Consider the following 23,532-nt stretch of genomic DNA (forward strand, 5'->3'; position numbering starts at 1 on the left):
AAACTTGAAACATGGATAGATGGCAATATGGACATTATGCACGTCATTTCATTTTGTTTCTACGTCAAAAATTCTGGTTGCTATGGCAGCAAATAGACAAGAAATACTGCTGAAAATGGTGGTTTTCTGGATTCTGCGATAACTTTAAAAGTTCTTTATATTTTTTCATGAAAATTTGAAACATGGATAGATGGCAACAAATATTTTTTTTTATGTCCCCCACTATAGTAGTGGGGGACATATTGTTTTTGCCCTGTCCGTTGGTTGGTCTGTTGATTGGTCTGTTTGCGCCAACTTTAACATTTTTCAATAACTTTTGCTATATTGAATATAGCAACTTGATATTTGGCATGCATGTGTATCTCATGGAGCTGCACATTTTGAGTGGTGAAAGGTCAAGGTCAAGGTCATCCTTCAAGGTCAGAGGTCAAATATATGTGGCCCAAATCGCTTATTTTATAAATACTTTTGCAATATTGAAGATAGCAACTTGATATTTGGCATGCATGTGCATCTTATGGAGCTGCACATTTTGAGTGGTGAAAGGTCAAGGTCATCCTTCAAGGTCAGAGGTCAAATATATGTGGCCCAAATCGCTTATTTTATGAATACTTTTGCAATATTGAAGATAGCAACTTGATATTTGTCATGCATGTGTATCTCATGGAGCTGCACATTTTGAGTGGTGAAAGGTTAAGGTCATCCTTCACAAGGTCAAGGTCATCCTTCAAGGTCAAACGTCATATAGGGGGACATTGTGTTTCACAAACGCATCTTGTTTAAATCTGACAATGGTGGGATTTCTGACAATGGTGGAGCCAGTAGGGGACATATATTGCTTGGCAATAGTCTTGTTAATTAGTGTAGTAATAACCTAAGCAAAAACAAAAGAAACAGATCAATCACAGAATAGCCCTACTAATATTCCTATTCGTTTTTTTGGATCCTATATCTCCTTGAACATTCTCTAGAGAAAACTGTTTATACTTTAAGAACCAGTAAATTCTCAGAAGAAGCTCAACTATGAGTCCATTTATGTCCTGGTCATTGTCACCAAGATGATGATAAGATGTCTGAACATAAAACAGCCACAGGCATATGGCACACTCCTTGTTTTTACAGACGCTAATATTCCTGATAAAGTCTTATTTTTTTAAAAGGCTGCCATTCCACAATTCATCATGAGATGAGCCAGTGATTTATTTTGCCCAAAATTACCGACTAACAGGCTGCTTTCCAATGGCTAAAGCATTTTTTGTTCCCCAAAATTCTGAACAAAATTTCCCTCAAAAGATGCAGAACTTTTCCAATAAACTTAATAATTGGTTTATTGAGTTTATTATACAGGGATATAGTTCCTTAACACTTTATAACATAAATTTTAAATTGCAGTTAAACATTCACTCTTAAACAATTGGAATACTTTTATTTATAACCATATTAATATTGTTTCATTTTTCCCAATTGTATGGTTTATCCCGCTATTTTTCGCAATCCCAAATACTTCATACTTAATTATTGAAACTTGAATTTAATATATGGAATCTTCAATACAACAACTATAAAAACAACATCACCAAAAGCCATTTCTACTTCTGTTTCTACACTAACTTCTACCACTTTTTATAAAAAAGTATCATTATTCTTCAACACATTAACATTTGCCTCTTCAGTTTTAAGGTAACCAGCTAGAGAGCCATCAATAAATGGAAAAAAACAACAGCAAATAGTCAAAGATAAGCTTGCATTTAAAAATTGTCTATTTTCATACTTTTAAGGAACTGGTTGAACTGATACGAGCCAAGAAGGCTGCTCAAGATGCCACCAAGAAGAAGTAAGGCCTTCTGTGATGTATTGAGACTCCGTCACTTCACTGTCTCAACTGGCCTTGAAAAAGATGCTTTAGAAAATATTGTGGCATCCTTCTGCTATGTTTTGAGACTCTGTCAGATATCTATGTCAACTTGCCTTGATTAAACATCCTACAAAACGTCAGCTGACATGGTTGACATCTGATATTGGTTACCTTGGCAAAACAAATATTGCATAAATGGTGATCATTTCAATCTGGGTATTTTGTATAAAATTGGAGAAAATATGTGACATCCATATGACAACTTAAATAACAAAATATGTTGAGAAATACCAGTTACAAATTGTTTTCCTGCTGTCCTGGCTGTCTAAACAGACTTTATAACAATATCAGACATTGTTTAATTAACTAGTAAAGAACTAGTGCTATTGATAAATGTATTTTGTTAGATTTTTTTTTTAAATCAAGAAGCTCAATTTAATATTTGTTGAGTAGCAAATGTCAATTACCAACACTGGTAAATGTTACAGTTTGGTGATGAAAGTTAAATCAGCCATTCCCTGTTCTCCCTTTTGATGTGTTTAAAGGATGTATTTGTAATAAAAAAAACTACCAATACCATTTTATGTGTTCAACGTTTATGCTTCTTAAAGAATGTACTGGCAAGCATAAAGTCGCCACATCTCTCTTATAGCCCTTCTGTCACGCTTGCCTGAGTATTTTTTCTTGACAACAATTGGCTGGAATTAAATAAAAGGTTGTGGCAAGCTTTGTATAGGTACTTACCCCCAGGACGTTACTCTTTAATGAAGTTGTCTCCAAGTTCTTGAGTTTTTCTATAATGCACCAATCATGATGTGATAAGATTCTCCGGGCTATTTCTCAAAAACTACTTGCTGGAATTCAATCAAACTTGATTGAAAGTTTCATTTTATGAGGTGTGTTGCTGACCACCAGCATGTTTCAATCTTATAGTTTAAAAATATTTTGTGGAACATTTCTAAAATTAATGTATAATTTATAAATTCTTATCCAAGCTGTTTCTCTTAAACAACTGGACATAGGTCAACGACATTTGAAGGGAAACTTTATTACAAAAAGACAGTGTATATTCTTTTATGACGGATTGGTTCAATGATTTTCCTAAAACTAATGGAATTATGAGCATTATGTCAATTTTAATAATGAGAGCCTGTCTTGATCTGCTTATCTGGTCTATTCTCCAGCAGCTATTTGCTGGATTACATACCACCTTAATATGGAGCCGCATTACTAAATGAAGATTGGCATAGTACCACAAAATTGCATTTCGTTGATTGACATAGAACTTTGAACATTTCTGAAATTAGTTCAGACCACATTTTTTTCTCTGGGCTTTTTCTGAGCAAATAAAGGTCATATCTTAAATGTTAATTACAATCATGAAATTATTATTTAACAGTTACTTTAACGCACTTTGATACATTTTATAGTTATGTCCCTATTTGTATGCCCCCAGTAGGATGGCATATAGCAGTTGAACTGTCCGGCAGTCCGTCTGTCAGTCTGTGCGTCCGTCCGAAAACTTTAACATTGGCCATAACTTTTGCATTATTAAAGATAGCAACTTGATATTTGTATGCATGTGTATCTCATGGAGCTGCACATTTTGAGTGATGAAAGGTCAAGGTCAACTTTCAAGGTCAAATGTATGGCTTCAAATGGGGGTCATTGTGTTTCTGACAAACACATCTCTTGTTTTGTTGTTGTTTTTTTAGTCGATTTTAGATCACCTGAGCGCAACGTGTACAACATTGATCCCGGTTTGTTGATAAATATGGCCACCTGAAGGGGGTGCAGTTTTCCTTATACGGTTATATTAAAACCGCGTGAACTCTCTAGATGTCATATGTTTTGGCCAATCATCAAACTTGCTCAGATCAATTGTTGTAATAACATCTTTGCCAAGTTCAACAATGATTATGGTTTGTTAAAAAAATATGGCTGCCAGAACGGGTTAGTTTTTATGCCCCCTCCCCCCAAAAAATTTTTAGGGGAGCATATAGTTGCCGCTTCGTCTGTCCATGCGTCCGTCCGTCCGTGCACAATTTTTGTCCGGGCTATTTCTCAGCAATTAATGACCGGAATTAAATTAAACTTTACGGGAAGCTTCATTACCAAGAGATGTGCAAATCATCAGCCACATAGTTATGACCCTTTGAAATTTTCCATTAACTGTACATATAGTGCAATTCTTGTCCCCCCCCCCCCCCCCCCCCCAACTACTAGACGTTTTCTTTTATCTGAATATATACATGTAGTGCAATATTGTGACAAAAAAAATTTGGGGAGCATCACCTGTCTCAGACGGTTTCTTGTTCTTATATGGCTATGGGTCTCTCTATATATCTCATTTATTGTCCAAACTCCATAAAAATTGCTAAGAACATTTGTACCAATTATATTTGAGCCGAGTTTAAAACTGGGTCATATGGGGTCAAAATCTAGGTCTCTTGGTCAAATATTTATTAAAAAGTTATGAACTCGAAAACCACCATTAAGACAGGTTCACGAATCTCGGGTCAAAATGGGTGCATAATATTCCGACCAAGCTTGAAACTGGGTCATTTGGGGTAAAAAAGTCACGTCGTCAATAACAAATTAATGAAGTCTCTATATGCCACATTTATTGCCCAAACTTCTGGAAAACATTTGTGTAAATTCATCTCCGCGCAGTTCAAAACTGGATAAGGTTGTGTAGAGAATATGTCACCAGCTCAATTGAAAGAAAAAGCAAGTGAACAACATAGAGGAAACATAAATTACCCAATCTTCATGAAATTTGAAGAAATTTGAAGAGAACCTTTGTCCCAACAACATATCAACCGAGTTCGAAACTGAATAAAGTGAGATTTAAAATAAAGTCATTAAGAAACATAAGAGAAAAAGCTTTTGACTACCCTGTAAGCCAAATGTATAGCCCAATCTTTTTGAAAATCGGTGAAAACATTTGTCCCAATGATATCCACTTCCCGCCGAGTTCAAAACTTGGTCACTTAGGATCAAATTTTAAGAAACAGCGTATAAATGTAAAAGTGTTTCTTACAATGACTTACTATAGCGGTCTCTCGAACAGACCCCTTTAGCGCGGTCTCAAAGCGATGTGAATTGCCGGTCATCAGTCAACATTAATACTATGCGTGGCTTTTGATGGTATGATGGGAAACATTGAAATGCTTTCTAATGCATGAATTTACGTCACTGTCTCTATTGACGCATTATAACGGCTGGGGTATTATAAATTGGTTGTTGAAAAACACAGTGCTAGATTTTGGTATAATTAAATGACAGGCATATCATACCCATCATTATTTAAATGAAAAGATCATTTAGTTTAAACCTATTTATTTTAGCTCGATTGCATCGAAAGCCTAAGGCTAAAATGCTCTCGAGTCCGTTTCCTGGGCCTTGAACCAGTACTTGGTGTCTTTGGGGAAGATCGAAAGAACGCTCCCACGGTGGGGATCGAACCCGTGACCTCCCGGTCGCCAGGCGGACATCATATCCGTTACACCACGGCGACCGTGAATGATCTCTATAAAGATCATTTGAACTGTGTAGATAAAGTGGCATATAATAAATCGTCTGCAGCCTTAGCAGTATTGTAAATGTGCAGTTACAGATCGCTGTTTTACAAAGTAGCCACACCTGGGGAATACATGTATTAAGGGTTTTCATGAAAACGGTCATTGCTTCTCACATCTCTGAAGCCGTATCCCTTACGGTTTCAATATTGTTGTGATAAGCCACAACAAATCGATTCGCTGTTCGACGGAATTATTCTCATAAATTTTTGGGCTAGCAAACGCAAGAAAATTAAACATAATTTAATTCCATTTTCAATCTATTCAGGTGGTAGCGCAAGGCGCAGATTTATAAAAGTCACTTTGTGTACATAATTGTTCAACATTCTGCCAAACACATTCGGAAAATTGACTGCAGTCATTTTGTTCTACTAGGCGAAAAATAAACAGCTTTCTATATTGTAAAATATGTAGGCTTTACCAAAATGATTAGAAATAACTAAAACTCCTCTGCTTTAAAATATTATGCGGGCTAAAATGAACCATGCGGGCGCTATATAAAAACGTATATGTTTATTTCATGTTAAATATGTCCGGTGCAGAAAATTCAACATTCATCTGATCAATTTATTGTGGCCTAACATGTACAGTGGATCCTTACCCGTACATATTCTAAATTGTTTGCCTCTTTGTCAAGAACAGAATTATATACTTTGTACGATCGGCGAAGAAAGTACGCCCATGCTTAAGGCAGAGGTGGTGGAGGCAGTGCATAGTATTAAGGAAGGAAAATCTGATAAAGCACGGATGAGAGGCAATGACTGCACTATGCCAAAAGATCTGGGAGGAGAAGAAGTGGCCCAAGGAGGGGACTCAGTCACTGGTCATACACCTACCGAAAAAGGTTAACCTCAAGGTGTGCAAGAAGTACAGTACCATCAGTCTTATCAGTCATCCAATCAAAGTCATGCTACGCATAATCCTTAATATATTGAAAAGTAAGGCCGAGGAACTGCTGACCGATGAGTAATCTGGATTCAGAGCTGGGGGGAGCACAGTGGAACAGATCTTCAACTGTAGAATCATCATTGAGAAACACCTGCAACACCAACATGGGCTCTTTCATAACTTCATTGACTTTAAGAAAGCTTTCGACCGCGGGTGGCATGATGGCCTATAGCATGTTATGAGAGGATTCAACATTGACGAAGGGCTGGTGCAAGTCATTCAAGAACTCTACCGAAACGCCAGCAGTGCAGTAATTCTCAACAAACAGCAGCGTGCCTCTTCAGGACATCAGTTGGCGTCCGTCAGGGATGTCTGCTTTCTCCCGTCCTGTTCAACCCTTTCCTTGAGAAGATAATGCAGGAGACTCTTCATGACCACCACACCTGTATCTCCATCGGTGGAAGACCCATCTCAAACTTGAGATTCGCTGATGACATCGACCTAATGGGTGGCACAAGCAGTGAACTTCAAGATTTCACCAACATACTATGAAAGAGCAAGCGCATACAGGATGGAGGTCAGCACAAAGTAGTCGAAGATCATGGTGAACAGCACGGCCAACCGCTGTGCAGACATCGCCATGAACGGCAAGAAGCTAGAAGAAGTGACCAGCTTTAAGAACTTGGGCACAACCCTGTCCAAGGATGATACCACCGCTGAGGTCCGAATAAGAATTTTGTCATTGTGACCGCAGCGATGGCCAGACTAAGCAGGTTGTGGACAAGCAGTTCCATCAGCTTCCCCACCAAGTAAAGGCTCTACAAGTCCCTCGTAGTCTCCAACCTACTCTACGGCTGCGAGACCTGGACGCTTCACGCGGACACGGAACGCAGGATACAGACAATTGAACATAAATGTTTCCGAAGACTGTTCCGCATCCCCTATACGGAGCACAAGACAAACGAGTATGTCCGGAACATGACTGCAACACTTGTTGGTCCACAAGAGCCCCTATTGGCGGCCGTCAAACGACGAAAGCTGGCTTGGTTTGGACACGTCACCAGGCACGACTCTCTGTGAAAGTTCTTCAGGGCACGCTAGAGGGAGGTCGAGGCCGTCAGAAGAAAAGCTGGATGGACAATGTAAAAGAGTGGACATCCCTTTCAATCGATGAATTACTCTCAGCAGCACACAACAGACATGACTGGAGGAGGATTTCTTTATCGTCGTTCCTCATTTATGATGATGATGACTGTCGTCTTCGATTGAATACAGTTTTTTTAATAAACGGCGTGTACGTATTGCTAAGAGAAAATAAAATAATGAAACAATGTTGTCTACTGCAAGTTGAATGAACGATGTCTTAAAATCTAATAATGTTGTCGCGATCTTCACGACTCATTTAGAGCGCCCACACGTGTCACTTTTCATTTTTATTATACAGTCTTACGGTTTCCACGCGGTGTTAATTCAGAGTCAACAGTTCACTATTATGCGTGGATCATTGAACGGTTTGATGTTTAAACCAGAAGTTTTGTTATGCCACAGCAAATTGATGCGTTGTTCGACGGAATTTTGCCACAAATTTTGCAGCGAGAGGATGCAAGAAAAATCAAATATGTTTTATTATAAAAACAATTATGTAATAAGAGACGAACGCAATGTGCAGAATAATTTAAGCTATTGTTTTCACATTTGTTGAACATTGTGCCAAACGCATTTCGCTTTTTTTTAACGCTGCCACTATTTTTAGATGTTAAATTCAAATAAACAGTCTGCATGTATGTTGTAAAATGTGTATTCTTCACAAGAGTGAAACAAATGCCTTTACAGAATTCGATGCGGAGAAAAATCGACCATGGGGCGCAATATTTTGTCATATTTCTTTACACGAATTTTAGGTTCGAGATATTCGACAAGCATCAAATCCGTTTGTTGTCGCCTAATGCATGATTCAATGACGCTGTTGCTCTTAATTTTGTTCAATAAAATTGTGGGAGAAGAATTGGTTGCAGAGTTTGTAAGGATTCGGAAAGTACAGTTCCGCTGAGATTTTCGCTCCGGAAGATAGAATAAAGGGGATATTTGTGGCTATTATTTAACATTATTTATTTTAATCTTTTATTTAAAAAATATATGATCACTCGTGAATTAAAATCGATATTTCACCAAATACAACAAATTTTCTTTTTATTGTATGTTTGAAAAGGGTTATTTTTGTATTTTTGCTGACATACTGACGTCATAACGTCATGAAAACGTCGTCATTTTACAGTAAAACAGTGACAATCATCGAATATTTTCGATGTTAATTTTCACTGTTTGAAAAAGTGAAGTATCAGTTTTATTTCACTGAAAATTAGATGACTTTCGAGGACACTTTGCCGCAGTTTTCTTAGCTCATTTTAAGACGCCTACGGCGAAACCGAATGAAATGACCACGGCCTAAAATACCACCTTGTTGCATTCATAGGACGATGATCTTTCGTATTCACAGCTTTCAACATGTCTGACATTAGCATTAGTTTTTAATGGCCTTTGATTGATAGAGAAAAGTAGTGATTTCGATTAACGCTTAATTTTCCTTACCGATTACCTGACTTTTTATTTTTTTTTAAATCAACGACGGAACTGTCAGGAAATGAATTACGGTATATATTCTCTTTAAAAGCAAACGTATAAAATAAGGTAAAGTACTACTTGTTTGTTTACCTACTGAAATTACGTGTTCAGTACTATTTCTTTTATCATATCAGTATCATGTACGGGCATTTCAGTCGGTCAAGTATCGTAAAAGAACATAGAACCAGTGTTGTGCGAGGACATTACAGTTGGCCAATTATCGAGTGAGAAAATAGCACCATAATAGTTTGAGTACATTCCATTTGGCAAGTATCGTATAAGAACATGAACACCATTATCGTGTGAGGACATTTCAATTGGCCAACTATCGAGTGAGTACATTACAGTTGGCCAACTACCATTTGAGCAAATTTCAGTTGGTCAAGTACCATGCGACAACATTTTAGTTGACAAAGTATCGTGCGGAGATACATCAATTGGTCAAGCACCATGTGGGAACATTTCAGTTAACCAAGTATTGTGTGAGACCATAGCACCAGTATCGTGTGAGAACATTTCATCTGGTAAAGTATCATGTGAGGGCATTTCAGCTGGTCAAGTATCGTGCGAGACCATTTCAGTTGATCAAGTATCGTGTGAGAACATTTCAATTGGTCCAGTATCGTGTGAGAACAGTTCATTTGGCCGATTATCGTGTGAGAGCATTTCAGTTGGTCGAGTATCGTGTGAGAACATTTCATTTGGTCAAGTATCGTGTGAAAACATTTCATTTTGTCGAGTATCGTTTGAGAACATTTCAGTTGGTCGAGTATCGTGTGAGAACATTTCATTTGGTCAAGTATCGCGTGAGAACATTTCAGTTGATCAAGTATCGTGTGAGAACATTTCAGTTGGTCAAGTATCGTGTGAGAACATTTTATTTGGTCGATTATCGTGTGAGAGCATTTAAGTTGGTCGAGTATCATGTGAGAACATTTCATTTGGTCGATTTTCGTTTGAGAACATATCAGTTGGTCAAGTATCGTGTGAAAACATTTCATTTTGTCGAGTATCGTGTGAGAACATTGAAGTTGGTCAAGTATCGCACGAGAAGATTTCAGTTGGTCAAGTATCGCACGAGAACATTTCAGTTGGTCAAGTATCGCACGAGAATATTGCAGTTGGTCAAGTATCGCACGAGAATATTGCAGTTGGTCAAGTATTGCACGAGAACATTGCAGTTGGTCAAGTATCGCACGAGAATATTGCAGATGTTCAAGTATCGCACGAGAATATTGCAGTTGGTCAAGTATCGCACGAGAATATTGCAGTTGGTCAAGTATCGCACGAGAATATTGCAGTTGGTCATATATCGCACGAGAACATTGCAGTTGGTCAAGTATCGCACGAGAACATTGCAGTTGGTCGAGTAACGCACGAGAACATTGCAGTTGGTCAAGTATCGCACGAGAACACTGCAGTTGGTCAAGTATCGCACGAGAATATTGCAGTTGGTAAAGTTTCGCACGAGGACATTTCAGTTGGTCAAGTATCGCACGAGAACATTGCAGTTGGTCAAGTATCGCACGTGAACATTGCAGTTGGTCAAGTATCGCACGAGAACTTTGCAGTTGGTCAAGTTTCGCACAAGAACATTGCAGTTGGTCAAGTATCGCACGAGAACATTGCAGTTGGTCAAGTATCGCACGCGAACATTGCAGTAGGTCAAGTATCGCACGAGAACATTGCAGTTGGTCAAGTATCGTGTGAGAAAATTTCAGTTGGTCAAGTATCATGTAAGAAAATTTCCGTTGGCCAAGTATCGTGAGGGATCAAAGCACCGGTATCTTGTGAGAACATTTCAGATGGCCAAGTATCGGTCGAGAATATTTCAGTTGGTTAAGAATCAATCATGTTAGACCATAGCACCGGTATAGCGTGAGAATACTTTGATTAACAAAATATCATTTTTCTTTTTACCGCGCAACACATTTTAAAAGTCGATTTTAGGAGTATACGCCTTATAAAAATGGAGAAGTTAACAAAAAGGTAAATCCCAACAAAAAACAAAGCAACGAAGCTATTTGTTTCGATAGGGACTCTCCGGAGAAACCGATATGGGCAAACTTTTATCTTGTAATTTCTATTTTTTTAAAGTCTGTTCTTGTTATTTTAATAGAGCTATATTGTTCCGATATTAGAATCCAAAATTTTTTTACATTAACTTAAACACGTAAAAAATACCCCATTCTGAGACCAAGTCCATTTCAGACAAGATCATAAAAACATATGTTAAGCACTTTTATGTCATTTACCCAAGTACAGCGATATCAACTTTGCCAAAGGCATGTATCCGTTGCTATGGATATTCCTCTTATGGCGTTCGTTAATAGTTTTTTCCTCCTGTTAAAAATGAGTTCTCGCTTACGCCATTATTAAGAGAACTCTATTTGCTTAATTGATCAATGTTGGAAATCACTCATGACATTATTCGCGATACTGTTAATATTGTGATGGTCAAAAAACATCGGCAAACAAAACCCATTAGCAAGCCATTTATATGAAACGGATATTCCTCTTCCAGTTCCGAACTCGCGCTATAGCTTTTATGTATGAAACGTTTCGTGTCATTTGAACATTCTTCTGTTGAATTAACGCAAGAATTAGATCAATGCAACAAAAAATAATGAAAGCGAATATCAAAAAACAAATAATGCGAGATTAACTATGCGTATCCAGCTATACATGAAACGACACCCTTTTAGGGTGAAATTGGTGCTTTTTGTATTTATTGTTCATTTCTCTCATTTTGTCTCAAAAATCAATATTTGATGGATTAAATCAAACCGTTATGGTCAACTTCAGAAATTGTATTTGAGCCTGTTCCGCCATGAAGCGCCCGTCAGTTCGTGAGTTGGTCCGTTACCTTTTCGTGTCCAGCCTATATATCTTATATACAGCCTTCGACAGATCAGATTTTAATTTTTAACGTGCCTTAATTGTTGAAAAAATGCTAAGCTTATTAAATTGAAAAAAAAATGTGCATAATGTACACGAGTGAGTCGTTCCGGGTCAACACTTTAAGGTAAAATGTTTGAGCCTAAATTGTATGTTCTATTTTAACCGTTTTAAAAATATGATTGGCTACAATATTATGGTTATTGCGACGATGTGCAGAATTAACGAATCAGACACAGTAACTCAAGGTCAAGGTCACACTTGCAGGTCAAATTGAGTAGTCTCCATTTCATGTTTGCTCCATATTTTCTAGGCCTTTTGAAGGATATTTGTCGAAAAAGAAAGATTGATATAGCAGTAATAAAAAATGAGTGTATTTGTTTGCGGCGTGCGTAGGGATTTTTCCGGACTATAACTAAGCGATTTTTCGTGTAAGATAACGAAGCAAACTGTTTTCTATCGTGAAGCATGAAATACCACTATTCATACATTCAAGGCAAGGGCCACACTTAGGAAAGAGGTCAGTGGTCCAAAACAAATTGTCGAGACTGTGACTGTAATTCGTCATGCACTTTTACCATGAGAAGAAAACCCCTCTTCCCACCGTAATATGCCAAGTTCGTACTTTGAAGATGTAAAATGTCCAATATTGATAAAGTACAGTTAGTCTGGACTGTAACTTCAACATTCGTTATGCAATTGAAGAATATTCTTATAATTGTAATAAAAAAAAATTACCAAAAATATTTACCCGGTATAATGTTTAGAGGGTGTTTAACACTGTTTACAAGGTCAGTGTGACGTTAAAGGGGTCTTTTCACAGATTCTGACATGTAATGAAGTTTGTCATTAAATGCTTTATATCGATAAATGTAAACAACATTGGATCTAAAAATCCAGTAAAAAATCAAGAATAAAATGAAAAAAGTAACACTCAACAGGGCTCGAACCACTGACCCCTGGAGTCCTGGAGTAAAAGTCTACCTCTTAGACCACTCGGCCATCCGTGCTCTTACAATGAGGGATGTATTTTATACTTTATATAAGCAATCCTCGAAGTGTTCCAAAATATAACAACAACAGAACTCTCCAAATTATTCAATCGTTTCGCATTGCAACGCTTTATAATTTTCAGGTTTTTAAATCGTCAAAAGATGCATATAATGGCTATTTTAGAGCATGGTAAATGGTCAGTATTACTGTGTACCCACAAATATCATAACTACAACGAAAATTTGAGAATCTGAAACATTTTTTTTTTATTTTGTCAAGTTACCAAAACGTGAAAAGGCACCTTTAAAGGGCATAGTTCGAATTTGTTTGTGACCCAGCTTGTTTATAAATTACAAGTATGATTGACCATGTATTTGATATGTTACCGAAAGGCATCAAAGTAGTTATGAAACTTTGTTCGTACTAAATGCAATTAAGACCATCTGCTGAACTCATGTGCTTTTCATGCCAGTCCAACACATTAAGGTCAGGCTTAAAATTAAAAAAAATCAGTCAAGCCACAATACATTCAAGGGATTCCACGCGAAGGTCAAAATCCTCTGTGTAGAGGATGAAGCAGTCGTTTTGAATGTCTGGTTTGCAGGTAAGTCATATACATAACGTGTTTTGAAAGTAGAAAAAATAAGGTATTTGTCCAAACTACCAAGCTCATATAAGCTATATTTTAGAGCATCACTACCAGTGGGTATCAGATTATATCCAATGACCTTCTAGTCATTTTTATAAAATTTAATATATATATCATTATATAATTTATTGTATATTATATATTTGATATAATTGTCTTCGATATTATGTAGGTTTTGCGCCAACTTACGTTTTTGAGACCGTCCTTACACGGAATACAAGGCTCTGTAAGCAATTTTCATTGTTTTTATTCTGATTTGATCCGGTGCCGTTTATATAATTGACCATCAACGTATAGCTGTTTCTTATAGCATCCGTTTTGGAAATGCATCGAGATTTTTTTTAAGGAATTGGACAGTATACATATGCGATTGTTTTGCTCGCAGCATTTGTTCTTGTATACTGATTGACCTACTAAATTAATAATTTACAAACTTAACAGGATTTGCTAGTATCGATATACCTAGGTAAAATATGCTTTGAAGTATGCATTTGCTGGTTTACTCAAATTTTTAATTTGGTATATTATTATATTTTAAAACGACATGTCTCAGAAATAGGCCCAGCCCATCATTAATTTATCAACTACATGTATACTAATTGCAAAGGTAATATGTTAACGCCGTCAAATGTTAAAGCTTGTATGTATTGACAAAATGTCAGCGAGCTGTAAGAAATCCTCGTTCACTCTTTAATCAATAAAAAATTACTCTAAATAATGCCACGTTGTCTATGTTCTGGTGGAATTATTTATGCTGATTGGAATAATTTGAGCGTTGTCCCATCAACAATTAATTGATCCTGATCGCACATCGAGTCTCCTCTATATCTTACGAGCATTTGCTGTATTGGGAATCATTTTGCTATTGGAAACGGCATCGATGCCTCCTGTGCCTCGAGAACAAAAGCACTTGTTTATAACATATCAATGTCTGTAAAAGCCGATATTTTGTCCATTGACTCCTGGCGGTATATGGTTAAATTGATGTTTGCCGTGAAAAGTGTTGTGTATATAGCGGACAACAGTCGACCAATAGCCTGGAACTTTCTGTTAATACGGATTTAACCGAGTTGTAAGGCGATTACATTTCTTGGAACGTTTTAAAACTGCGAAAATGGAAGTAACTACTCGCGCGTAGATTGGGAGCGTTTGTTCTCTGGAGTATTTATGGACATGCAAGGAAGTTGTTCATGATTTGTGTGTGTAAGTAAATTAGCATATTTTGTGAGTCATCGTCATTTGCAATAAATACGTGACTGAAGTATTGGTATATATAGGAACTTATTTTTGTTGTGTATTACATTCTTAATTTTGTTTAATTGTGTTCTATATTCTAAATAGTTGCGCAGTGTTTTTTTTTTATATAACTACTACTTTAGAGCGTTACATGCTCCTCTATCGGTTTTTACAATGATCCTGTTGTTGTTATCCTGAATCGGTTTTGATTATGATTAATGCGTCTTGTTCAGAAAAAATTGGGCAAAATGCATGTGCGTAAAGTGTCGTCCAAGATTAGCCTGTGCAGTCCGCTTCAATTGGATTTTTGCTAAGAAGAGACTTCATTAAAACGAAAATTGTCATGAAAGCGGAAAGCGTCGTCCCTGATTAGCCTGTGCGGACTGCACAGGCTAATCTGGGACGACACTTTATGCACAAGCATTACGCCCAGTGTTCTCAGAACGCAACTCAAATTGTTGTGATCGATGCTTATTTTGGTTATGTTATGTAATCATAATTAAATTATGATAATTATAATGATGAAACTGATGGTGGTGGTGATGGGTTTTTTCCGTTACGGTATTGACAAAACACCTCGATTCTTTTACAAACACCATTTCTTATAATTGTACAGTCAGCATTGTACGTAAAGGTTATACTGAACTCTAACTAACTGCAAAATTAAAAAACAGGTTTGATGGTTGAAAACAAAAGATCCATGCTCCAATAACAATACTTGGATTTAAAAACACATGCCTTTGTAATATGGAATCTGTTTTCTAGGTTCTTTCCGTTTCCGTTAGTTGAAGGAATTTGTGGAATTATTATTATTAAACAAGATTCTCTGAGTGTATTCAGTAGATAATAATAAACTGAAGCTCGACGGTAAAGATAATAATAATATATTCTAAATATACACTAATATATTTTATATCGTATTGTGGAACTGTAAGATTATCTTAAAAATGGAACCGAAATTGTGTGTAGAGAATTTTGGTTTATATAAAGTTTTTCTAAAATGTGGGAGAAAAACGATTAACAAACCTGTTGAGATTGATTATCGAGTGGCATTGTTTTCCAGATAGATACGACACAAATAACAGATACCAGATAGATATTACATATCAATTAACCCCTAACCCTAACCTTACCCCTAACCCTACCCCTACCCATAACCCTTCGTGGGCGGATTTAAAACCGCACTTTTAATTGTGCAATATCTTTTTGGGTGTGAATCTATTTGGAATACAACGTTCTCGTTGATTATCCTTATTGAGCATCAGTAAACGGGCCGACCCGTCTACAAGATATCATTTAAGCAAGTCCGAATATTACCTTTAAAGCACCTGATAACGTTTGCACCAGTCCGTATTTGGGAATTCATATAACGTAACTGAAAATTTCCATTTATAATTCAGCTAATTATTCAACCGTGGACCACCCACAAGCCCCTGCCGTTGAACATCATTACTTATTTATGCTGAAGCAGGAAAAACCGAGACTGTTTTCTTCAGGAGTATATTCAATAGGAACCTAGAAAATCATTGGTTGATGGTTTGCGTGCTCTTGAAGATATTTTTCTCAGCATTCGAAGCTCTGTGAATTAACCCACTTATGCCTAGCGTCTTGAAAAAAGGCCTTGGCAAACAGCGTAGACCCTGATGAGACGCCGCATGATTCTAAATATAGAAATAAATATACTGTACATCCATAATTTTGGAAATAATTTGATCCAATTTAGAAGGATGGGAGAGTTCACTAGGCATAAATGGGTTAACGTGTGTAGCTGTGGTCATGTATCTTGTTTGTGTTTAGTTTATAAATAATTGAAAGACATAGATACATATAACTCTCATCCGCTGCTTGAAAAAAAACAGAGTAAGAAAAATAAACTCGTGTTTGAATCAAAATGATGTGTTTTCTATCATAGTTTGTTATGGAATTACCCACGGTAAGGACTATAGATTCTTCGCACTCGTGATTTAATTTCTTATCGTATACATACCTAAATATGGGTTTTTCAATAACAGCCCATGATAGAAAAAGATTGATTGTATTTAATAAAACAGCAAAAACACACGAAGTATTGTAAAATTATGTTTCATTTGGTTAATCGTTTGTATCTAAAAATGCTAAGAATTTCGGCCTTCAGAAAATTAAGTATTACATTTTTATGTACCATATATTGCTTTGACATTCTAAGAAATACGGAAGCCGGATACTTTGACATTTTTATCTTATATTAGCATCAATAAACATTTAATAAGTGTTTAGCCAGTCCTTTTAATAAATTTTCTGTGTATTGCATCAACAATATCACATTATGTTCGCTACGGTCTGTATCTGGGAATGTATATAACATTACGTGTAATTTACTTTTATTATTCCAGAATGTATTCCCCAGTCGACCCCATTCCTTCCCATAACATCATTACTTGTTTATGCTGAAGCCGGCAACACTTAATTGTTGTATTGTGTATTGAATACTGCACTCTTGGCTTTTCGATATTTTGCTACGGACGGTTTATGCGCTTACTGGTAGAGATTTTTACAAGCACTATACGAGCCTTGTTCTGAGAAAACTGGGCTAAATGCATGTGCGTTAAGTGTCATCCTAAATTAGCCTGTGCAGTCCGCACAGGCTAATCAGGGACGACACTTTCCGCATAAACGTGATTTTCGGTAAGGTGGGACTTCCTTGAAACTAAAAATACCATAAAAGCGGAAATTGTCGTCTCTGATTAGCCTGTGTGGAAAGTGTCGTCCCTGATTAGCCTGTGCGGACTGCACAGGCTAATCTGGGACGACTTTTTCCGCGCATGCATTATGACCAGTTTTCTCAGAACGCGACTCATACTATCTTGGTGGAACTGAAAAATGAAACTGCCTCCACTATTAATTGACTGTCATCAAGCTAGTTAAAGTATATATAAAGATTATACTGTTAGTAATGCAGCGTAACCATAAGTTTTACCCGACGTCGTAGGTAATAATTGAATCTTTGACTCCAAAAACTACAATAAACTGAACAAAGTGTTTGTTTATTTGGTGAAAATGGTACTACTTAAACCAAAGACCTATAGAATACATGTTATCTATAGGTCTTTGCTTAAACGTTAAACTATTCAGGCTCAAAACATTGCGCAAAGCTGTACTGACAGTCTATATCTTTATATGTTTCAAAAATCTAAAAAATATGTCAAAGAATTCGCGCATGCATACTTTTCCCAGTTGATTTCAGTGTATTTATTTAGTATATTTATGATAGCAAATTCACAAAAAGTAAGCTATATGTCACCGTAAAAGTGTGTCGACGCAAAAATCAAAACGTGAAAAGTTACTTTTGCTAATATGTTGTTCACGAGATTTCTCTTCATGGCGATTTGCTTCTGGCTCTTATGGTTATTTTCCGGACGACCTACTTTGTGCTTCTATTGTTATTCGCATGACGAACTGCGTTTGATGATATATATATTTGTCAGGAAGGTTATTTTCGCGACGACGTACGTATGTTTGTGAGATTACTGATATAACGAGATATGCTTGCTTGTATGGTTATTTACATGACAAAGTATTTTTGTGGTTATTTTCATTCTGAAGTGCGTTTGCTTGTTTTTTTTTCCTGACGAAGTCCGTTTGCTTATGTGGCTATTTTCAACGCATTTACGTAATGAGTTTGTTGATGGGGCGATGCGAAATTTTACAGCAATCATTGTTAAATTGACAATAGAATGCATCAATAATTTTTAATATTGTAAACTATATCATGAAATTGAACTTATCATTGTTTATTCGACACATTACTGCGTCAATAATTCATAATATAGTACAATATCACCATGAAATTAAAATCATATATAATATTTGTCGAAATCGTATAACGACAATTTGATCGCTATACTTATTATTACATTTAAGTTCAGTCTTAGAGTGGAAGTTTGATATTTATGCATGTGATTAAAACGTATTTTACGTAGTAAGTTCGTATATCGTGTGTTCGTCAGTTAAAGAACGTTTTGCGGATGTCATATTTTCATTACTGTAGATTGATAATGTAATGACACTAGAAGCAACGGGATCACGGAACATCATCTCTTAGCGTTAAAACTTGTATATTTAGATATATTTAGAAATACTGTCAGACCCAGCGGGAAGAATTTACTGTCCAAAAAATACTGTCGCCCGCTAAAAATACTGTCGCCCGCTACCTTAGCAATCACGTGCGGAATTGTAAAAAAATATATACTGTCCCATTCGCGCATGCGCAGTACGTAGTTTTGCATTTCCGTTGTAAACAGAAAACAAATTTTAAAATTGTTCATGGTTCATATAAATTGTTAATGTTTGAAAGATTTTTTCGGTAAAATCAAAAAATATAACATGTCTGACAGAGTTGGGTTGGGGCCGGGCCAGAGATTTTCACTTATTTTTTATGTTATGTACTTTAAAGGGGCCTTTTCACAGATTTTGGCATTTTTTAAACTTATTCATTAAATGCTTTATATTGATAAATGTAAACATTGGATCGTAAAAGCTCCAGTAAAAAATCAAGAAAAAAAGAAAAAAAAAGGTAAAGAACATTGCCCGGAGCAGGTTTCGAACCAGTGACCCCTGGAGTCCTGCCAGAGTCCTGAAGTAAAAACGCTTAAGCCTACTGAGCTATTCCGCCGAGTACACATTCATTACGTATTTTATACCTTATATAAGCAATCTTCGTAGTTTCACAAAATTTAACGACAAAAACAGAACTCTCTAAATTATTCAATCGTTTCGCGTTGCAACGCTTTATAATTTTTAGGTTTTAAAATCGTCAAAAGATGCATATAATGGCTATATTAGAGCATGGTTAATGTTCAGTATTACTGTTTCCTCACAAATATCATAACTAAAACGAAAACTTACGAATCTGAAACAACTTTTTTCAATTTTGTCAATTTACCAAAGCGTGAAAAGATCCCTTTAACATTGGCCATAACTATTGCAATATTGAAGATAGCAACTTGATATTTGGCATGCATGTGTATCTCATGGAGCTGCACATATTGAGTGGTAAAAGGTCAAGGTCAATGTCATCTTTCAAGGTCAAAGGTAAAAAAACAAATCAAAGGGAAGTAATAAGCTTTAAAGGGAGGTTATTAATTAAAATGATTTTTTATAATAAAACAAAGCGGCGCAGTAGGGGGCATTGCGTTTCTGACAAACACATCTCTTGTATTATGTTATTTTACATTAACTTCTTCATTTCTACACCGATTTTCTTCCAATTGATACTGAACATCTCTTATGAAAATACGGTCAATCTCAACTATGCATGGCCCCATTACCAACCCTGGGGCGCCCCCTGGGTCAAACATGCGGCGTGGGGATACGCGTCGGCCTCTGCCGCGCCATTTCTAGTATAACATTGTGACAAGGCGTGTTTGCAATATTAAAGCCGGTGCTGGTTTTAAGTACGTTATGTTCATTTGCTTACAAAAACTGACGTCTGGATATTATTGTCATCTGTTTGAATTTAATAATGAATATGCGCACGTGAATGCTGTTGAAAATCAATACAATCTGCATAGTGTGATTGCATCAGATGTCAATCAATAAAGTAATCGAACCTATCGATAATCACATTACGCAGGCGTGAGCGGAAAGGCATACGGCCCATATGTCAAGTTTATCGTATAATCGTCTTCTAATAAATACACATTGGCTTTATTCATCTCTGTTTCACACTTAATTTGTCAGACCGTTTTATTGGGAGAAATTATCGATTGTTGGAAAGGCTTTGAAGCTGGGACTATTTGACCAGATTAATTTAATTATTGACTGGTAGATTTAAGACTACTAGCACATACCAGGATTACATGTTTCTGTACTTAAATAAGCAGATTGGCATTTGACCTTTCAAGTGTTTTTATCATTTGCACATTCAGTAGTAAATGTAAAACAAGTTTATGGAATGCTTGTATTGTTCTCTTCGATAATGTTGAAAAAACACGCTGTCGCTTTCATATTGAAAAGTCTTTACATCTGAACCAGTGGTTAATAGGAACCGACAAATGTCGCCGACGGACAAACAATTGTTATGCCTTTTTGAAAATCATATTCTCAATATACTTGGCTTAAGTGCCATCATGGCTAACTTGTTTTTAGTTTTATATGATCTTATATGGCAATCTCTAGCAGACAACAAAAAGAATAAGTATTTCATATGAACTCACAGATTTATTGTTGAAACACGTCTTTTATGAGTACAGACTTATATTGAAACCACAACACCGCATGAATAATTGAGGTCTTCATTACGTTTCCCAAATTAAGTAATTTTTGCAGCATATCGTGTCCGGGGTGCGTTAAAATAATTTCCGCATCATGTCCCTTAATAGAGGGAGAACAAATCGTAAGTTACATTACCGGTATAACTGGGCTTCCATGGCGGGCTTTTATGGCTGCTATTTATCCATTTACTGCGCCGTTGGAAGGTTGGTATTGATCAAATTTATATGCGAGTGTATAATCATGTGTCCTTTCATTCCGGCTTTTCTCCAACGTACATGTTTCTCTTAAACGTAAACGTTATGGAATAATACAGTGTGCATTTGCAACCATGGGCTTTAAAACATGTACAATACACACCAATTAATACCAAAAATTAATCGAGTTTGGATATGCCAATTAACTGCGGCAATACTCGCAAACTATATGGAGCAGTACATGAAAATTTAAAAAATAGCAGTTCGTAATTGTGTTACGATAAGCAAGACGGTCAACTGGAAGTCAAGTGACCATACCATAAATGTTTCATTTTCTGCATTATACGTTTCATGCAGAAAATACCAATCATTTAGCACAGAACGTTGTATATTGCGATTTCATTTCCAGCATGATTGATTATTCTGGTCTGTAAAAATCGATTTCCTGACCAGTACTTCTCCAGTTTCATACCGTTGGGCGTTCCATTACTTTTGCACATCCTAAGTACAACACCACGCAAAAGCACGAAGTAAAACACGGTTTCTACTCCAGCTATATATATGTATCGCATTTTTAAAACAGCAGCAATCAAAAGGAGGCGCGATTAATGATTTCCATTCGCATTCTTTTACCACAATTGTCAATCGCACTTTGATCAATAGACTAATGGATTACTTTCAACCCGGTCTCTTTGTTACAGGGGACAGGTGATAAGTTTCCGATGTGCTGTCGTGTGCTGCTGGGAAACTGCCGGTACTTCTGATCCGCGGGGCTGGAATGTGATGCTTACGCATTATTTCAATAGTACAGTCGATTGGTGTATAACGGATAGGTAAGGAGTTCGAGTCTCATTTCAACGTAAACACCATGCATTCAGTAATTAAACCATTAAAACTAGATTGACACATGTCTTTCCTTTTGAAACATGTAAGCGGTTTTAAATTTCGGAAAAAAATATTTTTTGTTTACAGCGCGAATTTCATGGTACACTGATTCAGCCATTACCGGATCGCTTAGGTCTTTATTGGATTACAGGTGTATCGTGTTATTTTTCGAAATTTGACACCATTTGTAAAAAATAATTGCAATATATGTACATTTCCAGAAAGGAAATTAATTTCTGCGTTTCATAAGACCAAGTTCATGGAACTCGCTGCACAATTGATGAAGTAAATGCTGTTCAAAGCGATGCACCCTATATTCGGGTCATTTTGAGTTGAATATATATATATAAATTATAAATTGATTATTTTTCATTAAAAATGATGTTTTCACTTATTAATATCATAGCCACACGCTAACCACATGTGTATTGGACAACTTTTATTGAGTTTATATTTATTTTGAGACAATCCCCACATTCCTGAATATGGGTCACCACATGTCCGTTATTCACTAAATCCCGAGTTGCAGCTTTCATGCTTATTTTATATGGTACGCATCAATTTGGTTTCTGAGCATTCTTACTTTTGTAAAGGACACATTATACTAAAATATTACATCAATGAACATTATGTTTACCAAACAAAATCTGCAAAATTCAAGAAACCATTCGTCTGCACTTTTCCTGTCGTCACAAAAACGGTGCGTACATAACGTGACCTTGTTTTGCTTTCGAAAAAAGAAACAGTTGTAAACATTGACACACGTCAACAAAAACATGAATCGACTTAACAATGACAGGCTTTTTGTTTTCAATTCATAGAAAACTATAAATATTAACATAAATAAAAGTATTTTGCAAAAAACGTTTAACCTATCCGTTACTCACTAAAATCCGCTATACACCAATCGACTGTAGCGCCTATATGTCAGATTCTTAAACATTAAAATACATGGACTATGAATAAATGATGATACTGATAAATACTGCAATGCACGTATAATTGTCGAAGGCATTCACGTTTAAATCACGCTTTATACTCGGGAACTGTACGAGAATTAAAAAGATTAATGAAATCATGCTTAGAGGCTAAATACAGGATTGCGCGTGTAATTATCAAAGGCATAGACAAATGAGAATTTATTAGCATTTTATTCTGCTGGATCGGATAAGGTCGCTCGGTCATTTAAAGGGGCCTTTTCACAGATTTTGGCATTTTTTTTAAAATATTCATTAAATGCTTTATATTGATAAATGTAAACATTGGATCGTAAAAGCTCCAGTAAAAAATCAAGAAAAAAAAATAAAAAAAGGAAAAGAACATTGCCCGCAGCAGGTTTCGAACCAGTGACCCCTGGAGTCCTGCCAGAGTCCTGAAGTAAAAACGCTTTAGCCTACTGAGCTATTCCGCCGAGTACACATTCTTGACGTATTTTATACTATATATAAGCAATCTTCGTAGTTTCACAAAATTTAACGA

At 36.3% G+C, this 23,532-nt stretch overlaps 2 protein-coding genes across 17 annotated transcripts in view; one reads left to right on the plus strand and one right to left on the minus strand.

The window, feature by feature from the left end:
- Positions 1 to 23,532, minus strand: part of LOC127877921 (uncharacterized) — a 219,059-nt gene that overhangs the window by 92,495 nt on the left and 103,032 nt on the right.
- LOC127877682 (dnaJ homolog subfamily C member 2-like) overlaps positions 1 to 23,532 on the plus strand; it is a 242,849-nt gene that overhangs the window by 55,462 nt on the left and 163,855 nt on the right. The window contains exon 18 of one of the 16 annotated variants that reach the window (XM_052423796.1): positions 1,779 to 2,436. The exons of the other annotated variants lie outside the window; for them this stretch is intronic. Coding sequence (XP_052279756.1) covers positions 1,779 to 1,838 — 60 coding nt within the window. The 3' untranslated portion in view covers positions 1,839 to 2,436. Of the gene's footprint in view, positions 1 to 1,778; positions 2,437 to 23,532 lie in introns of those variants that run through there. 16 annotated transcript variants of the gene reach the window in all.

The sequence above is a fragment of the Dreissena polymorpha genome, chromosome 1, assembly GCF_020536995.1.
Source record: "Dreissena polymorpha isolate Duluth1 chromosome 1, UMN_Dpol_1.0, whole genome shotgun sequence".
Taxonomy (NCBI): domain Eukaryota; kingdom Metazoa; phylum Mollusca; class Bivalvia; order Myida; family Dreissenidae; genus Dreissena; species Dreissena polymorpha.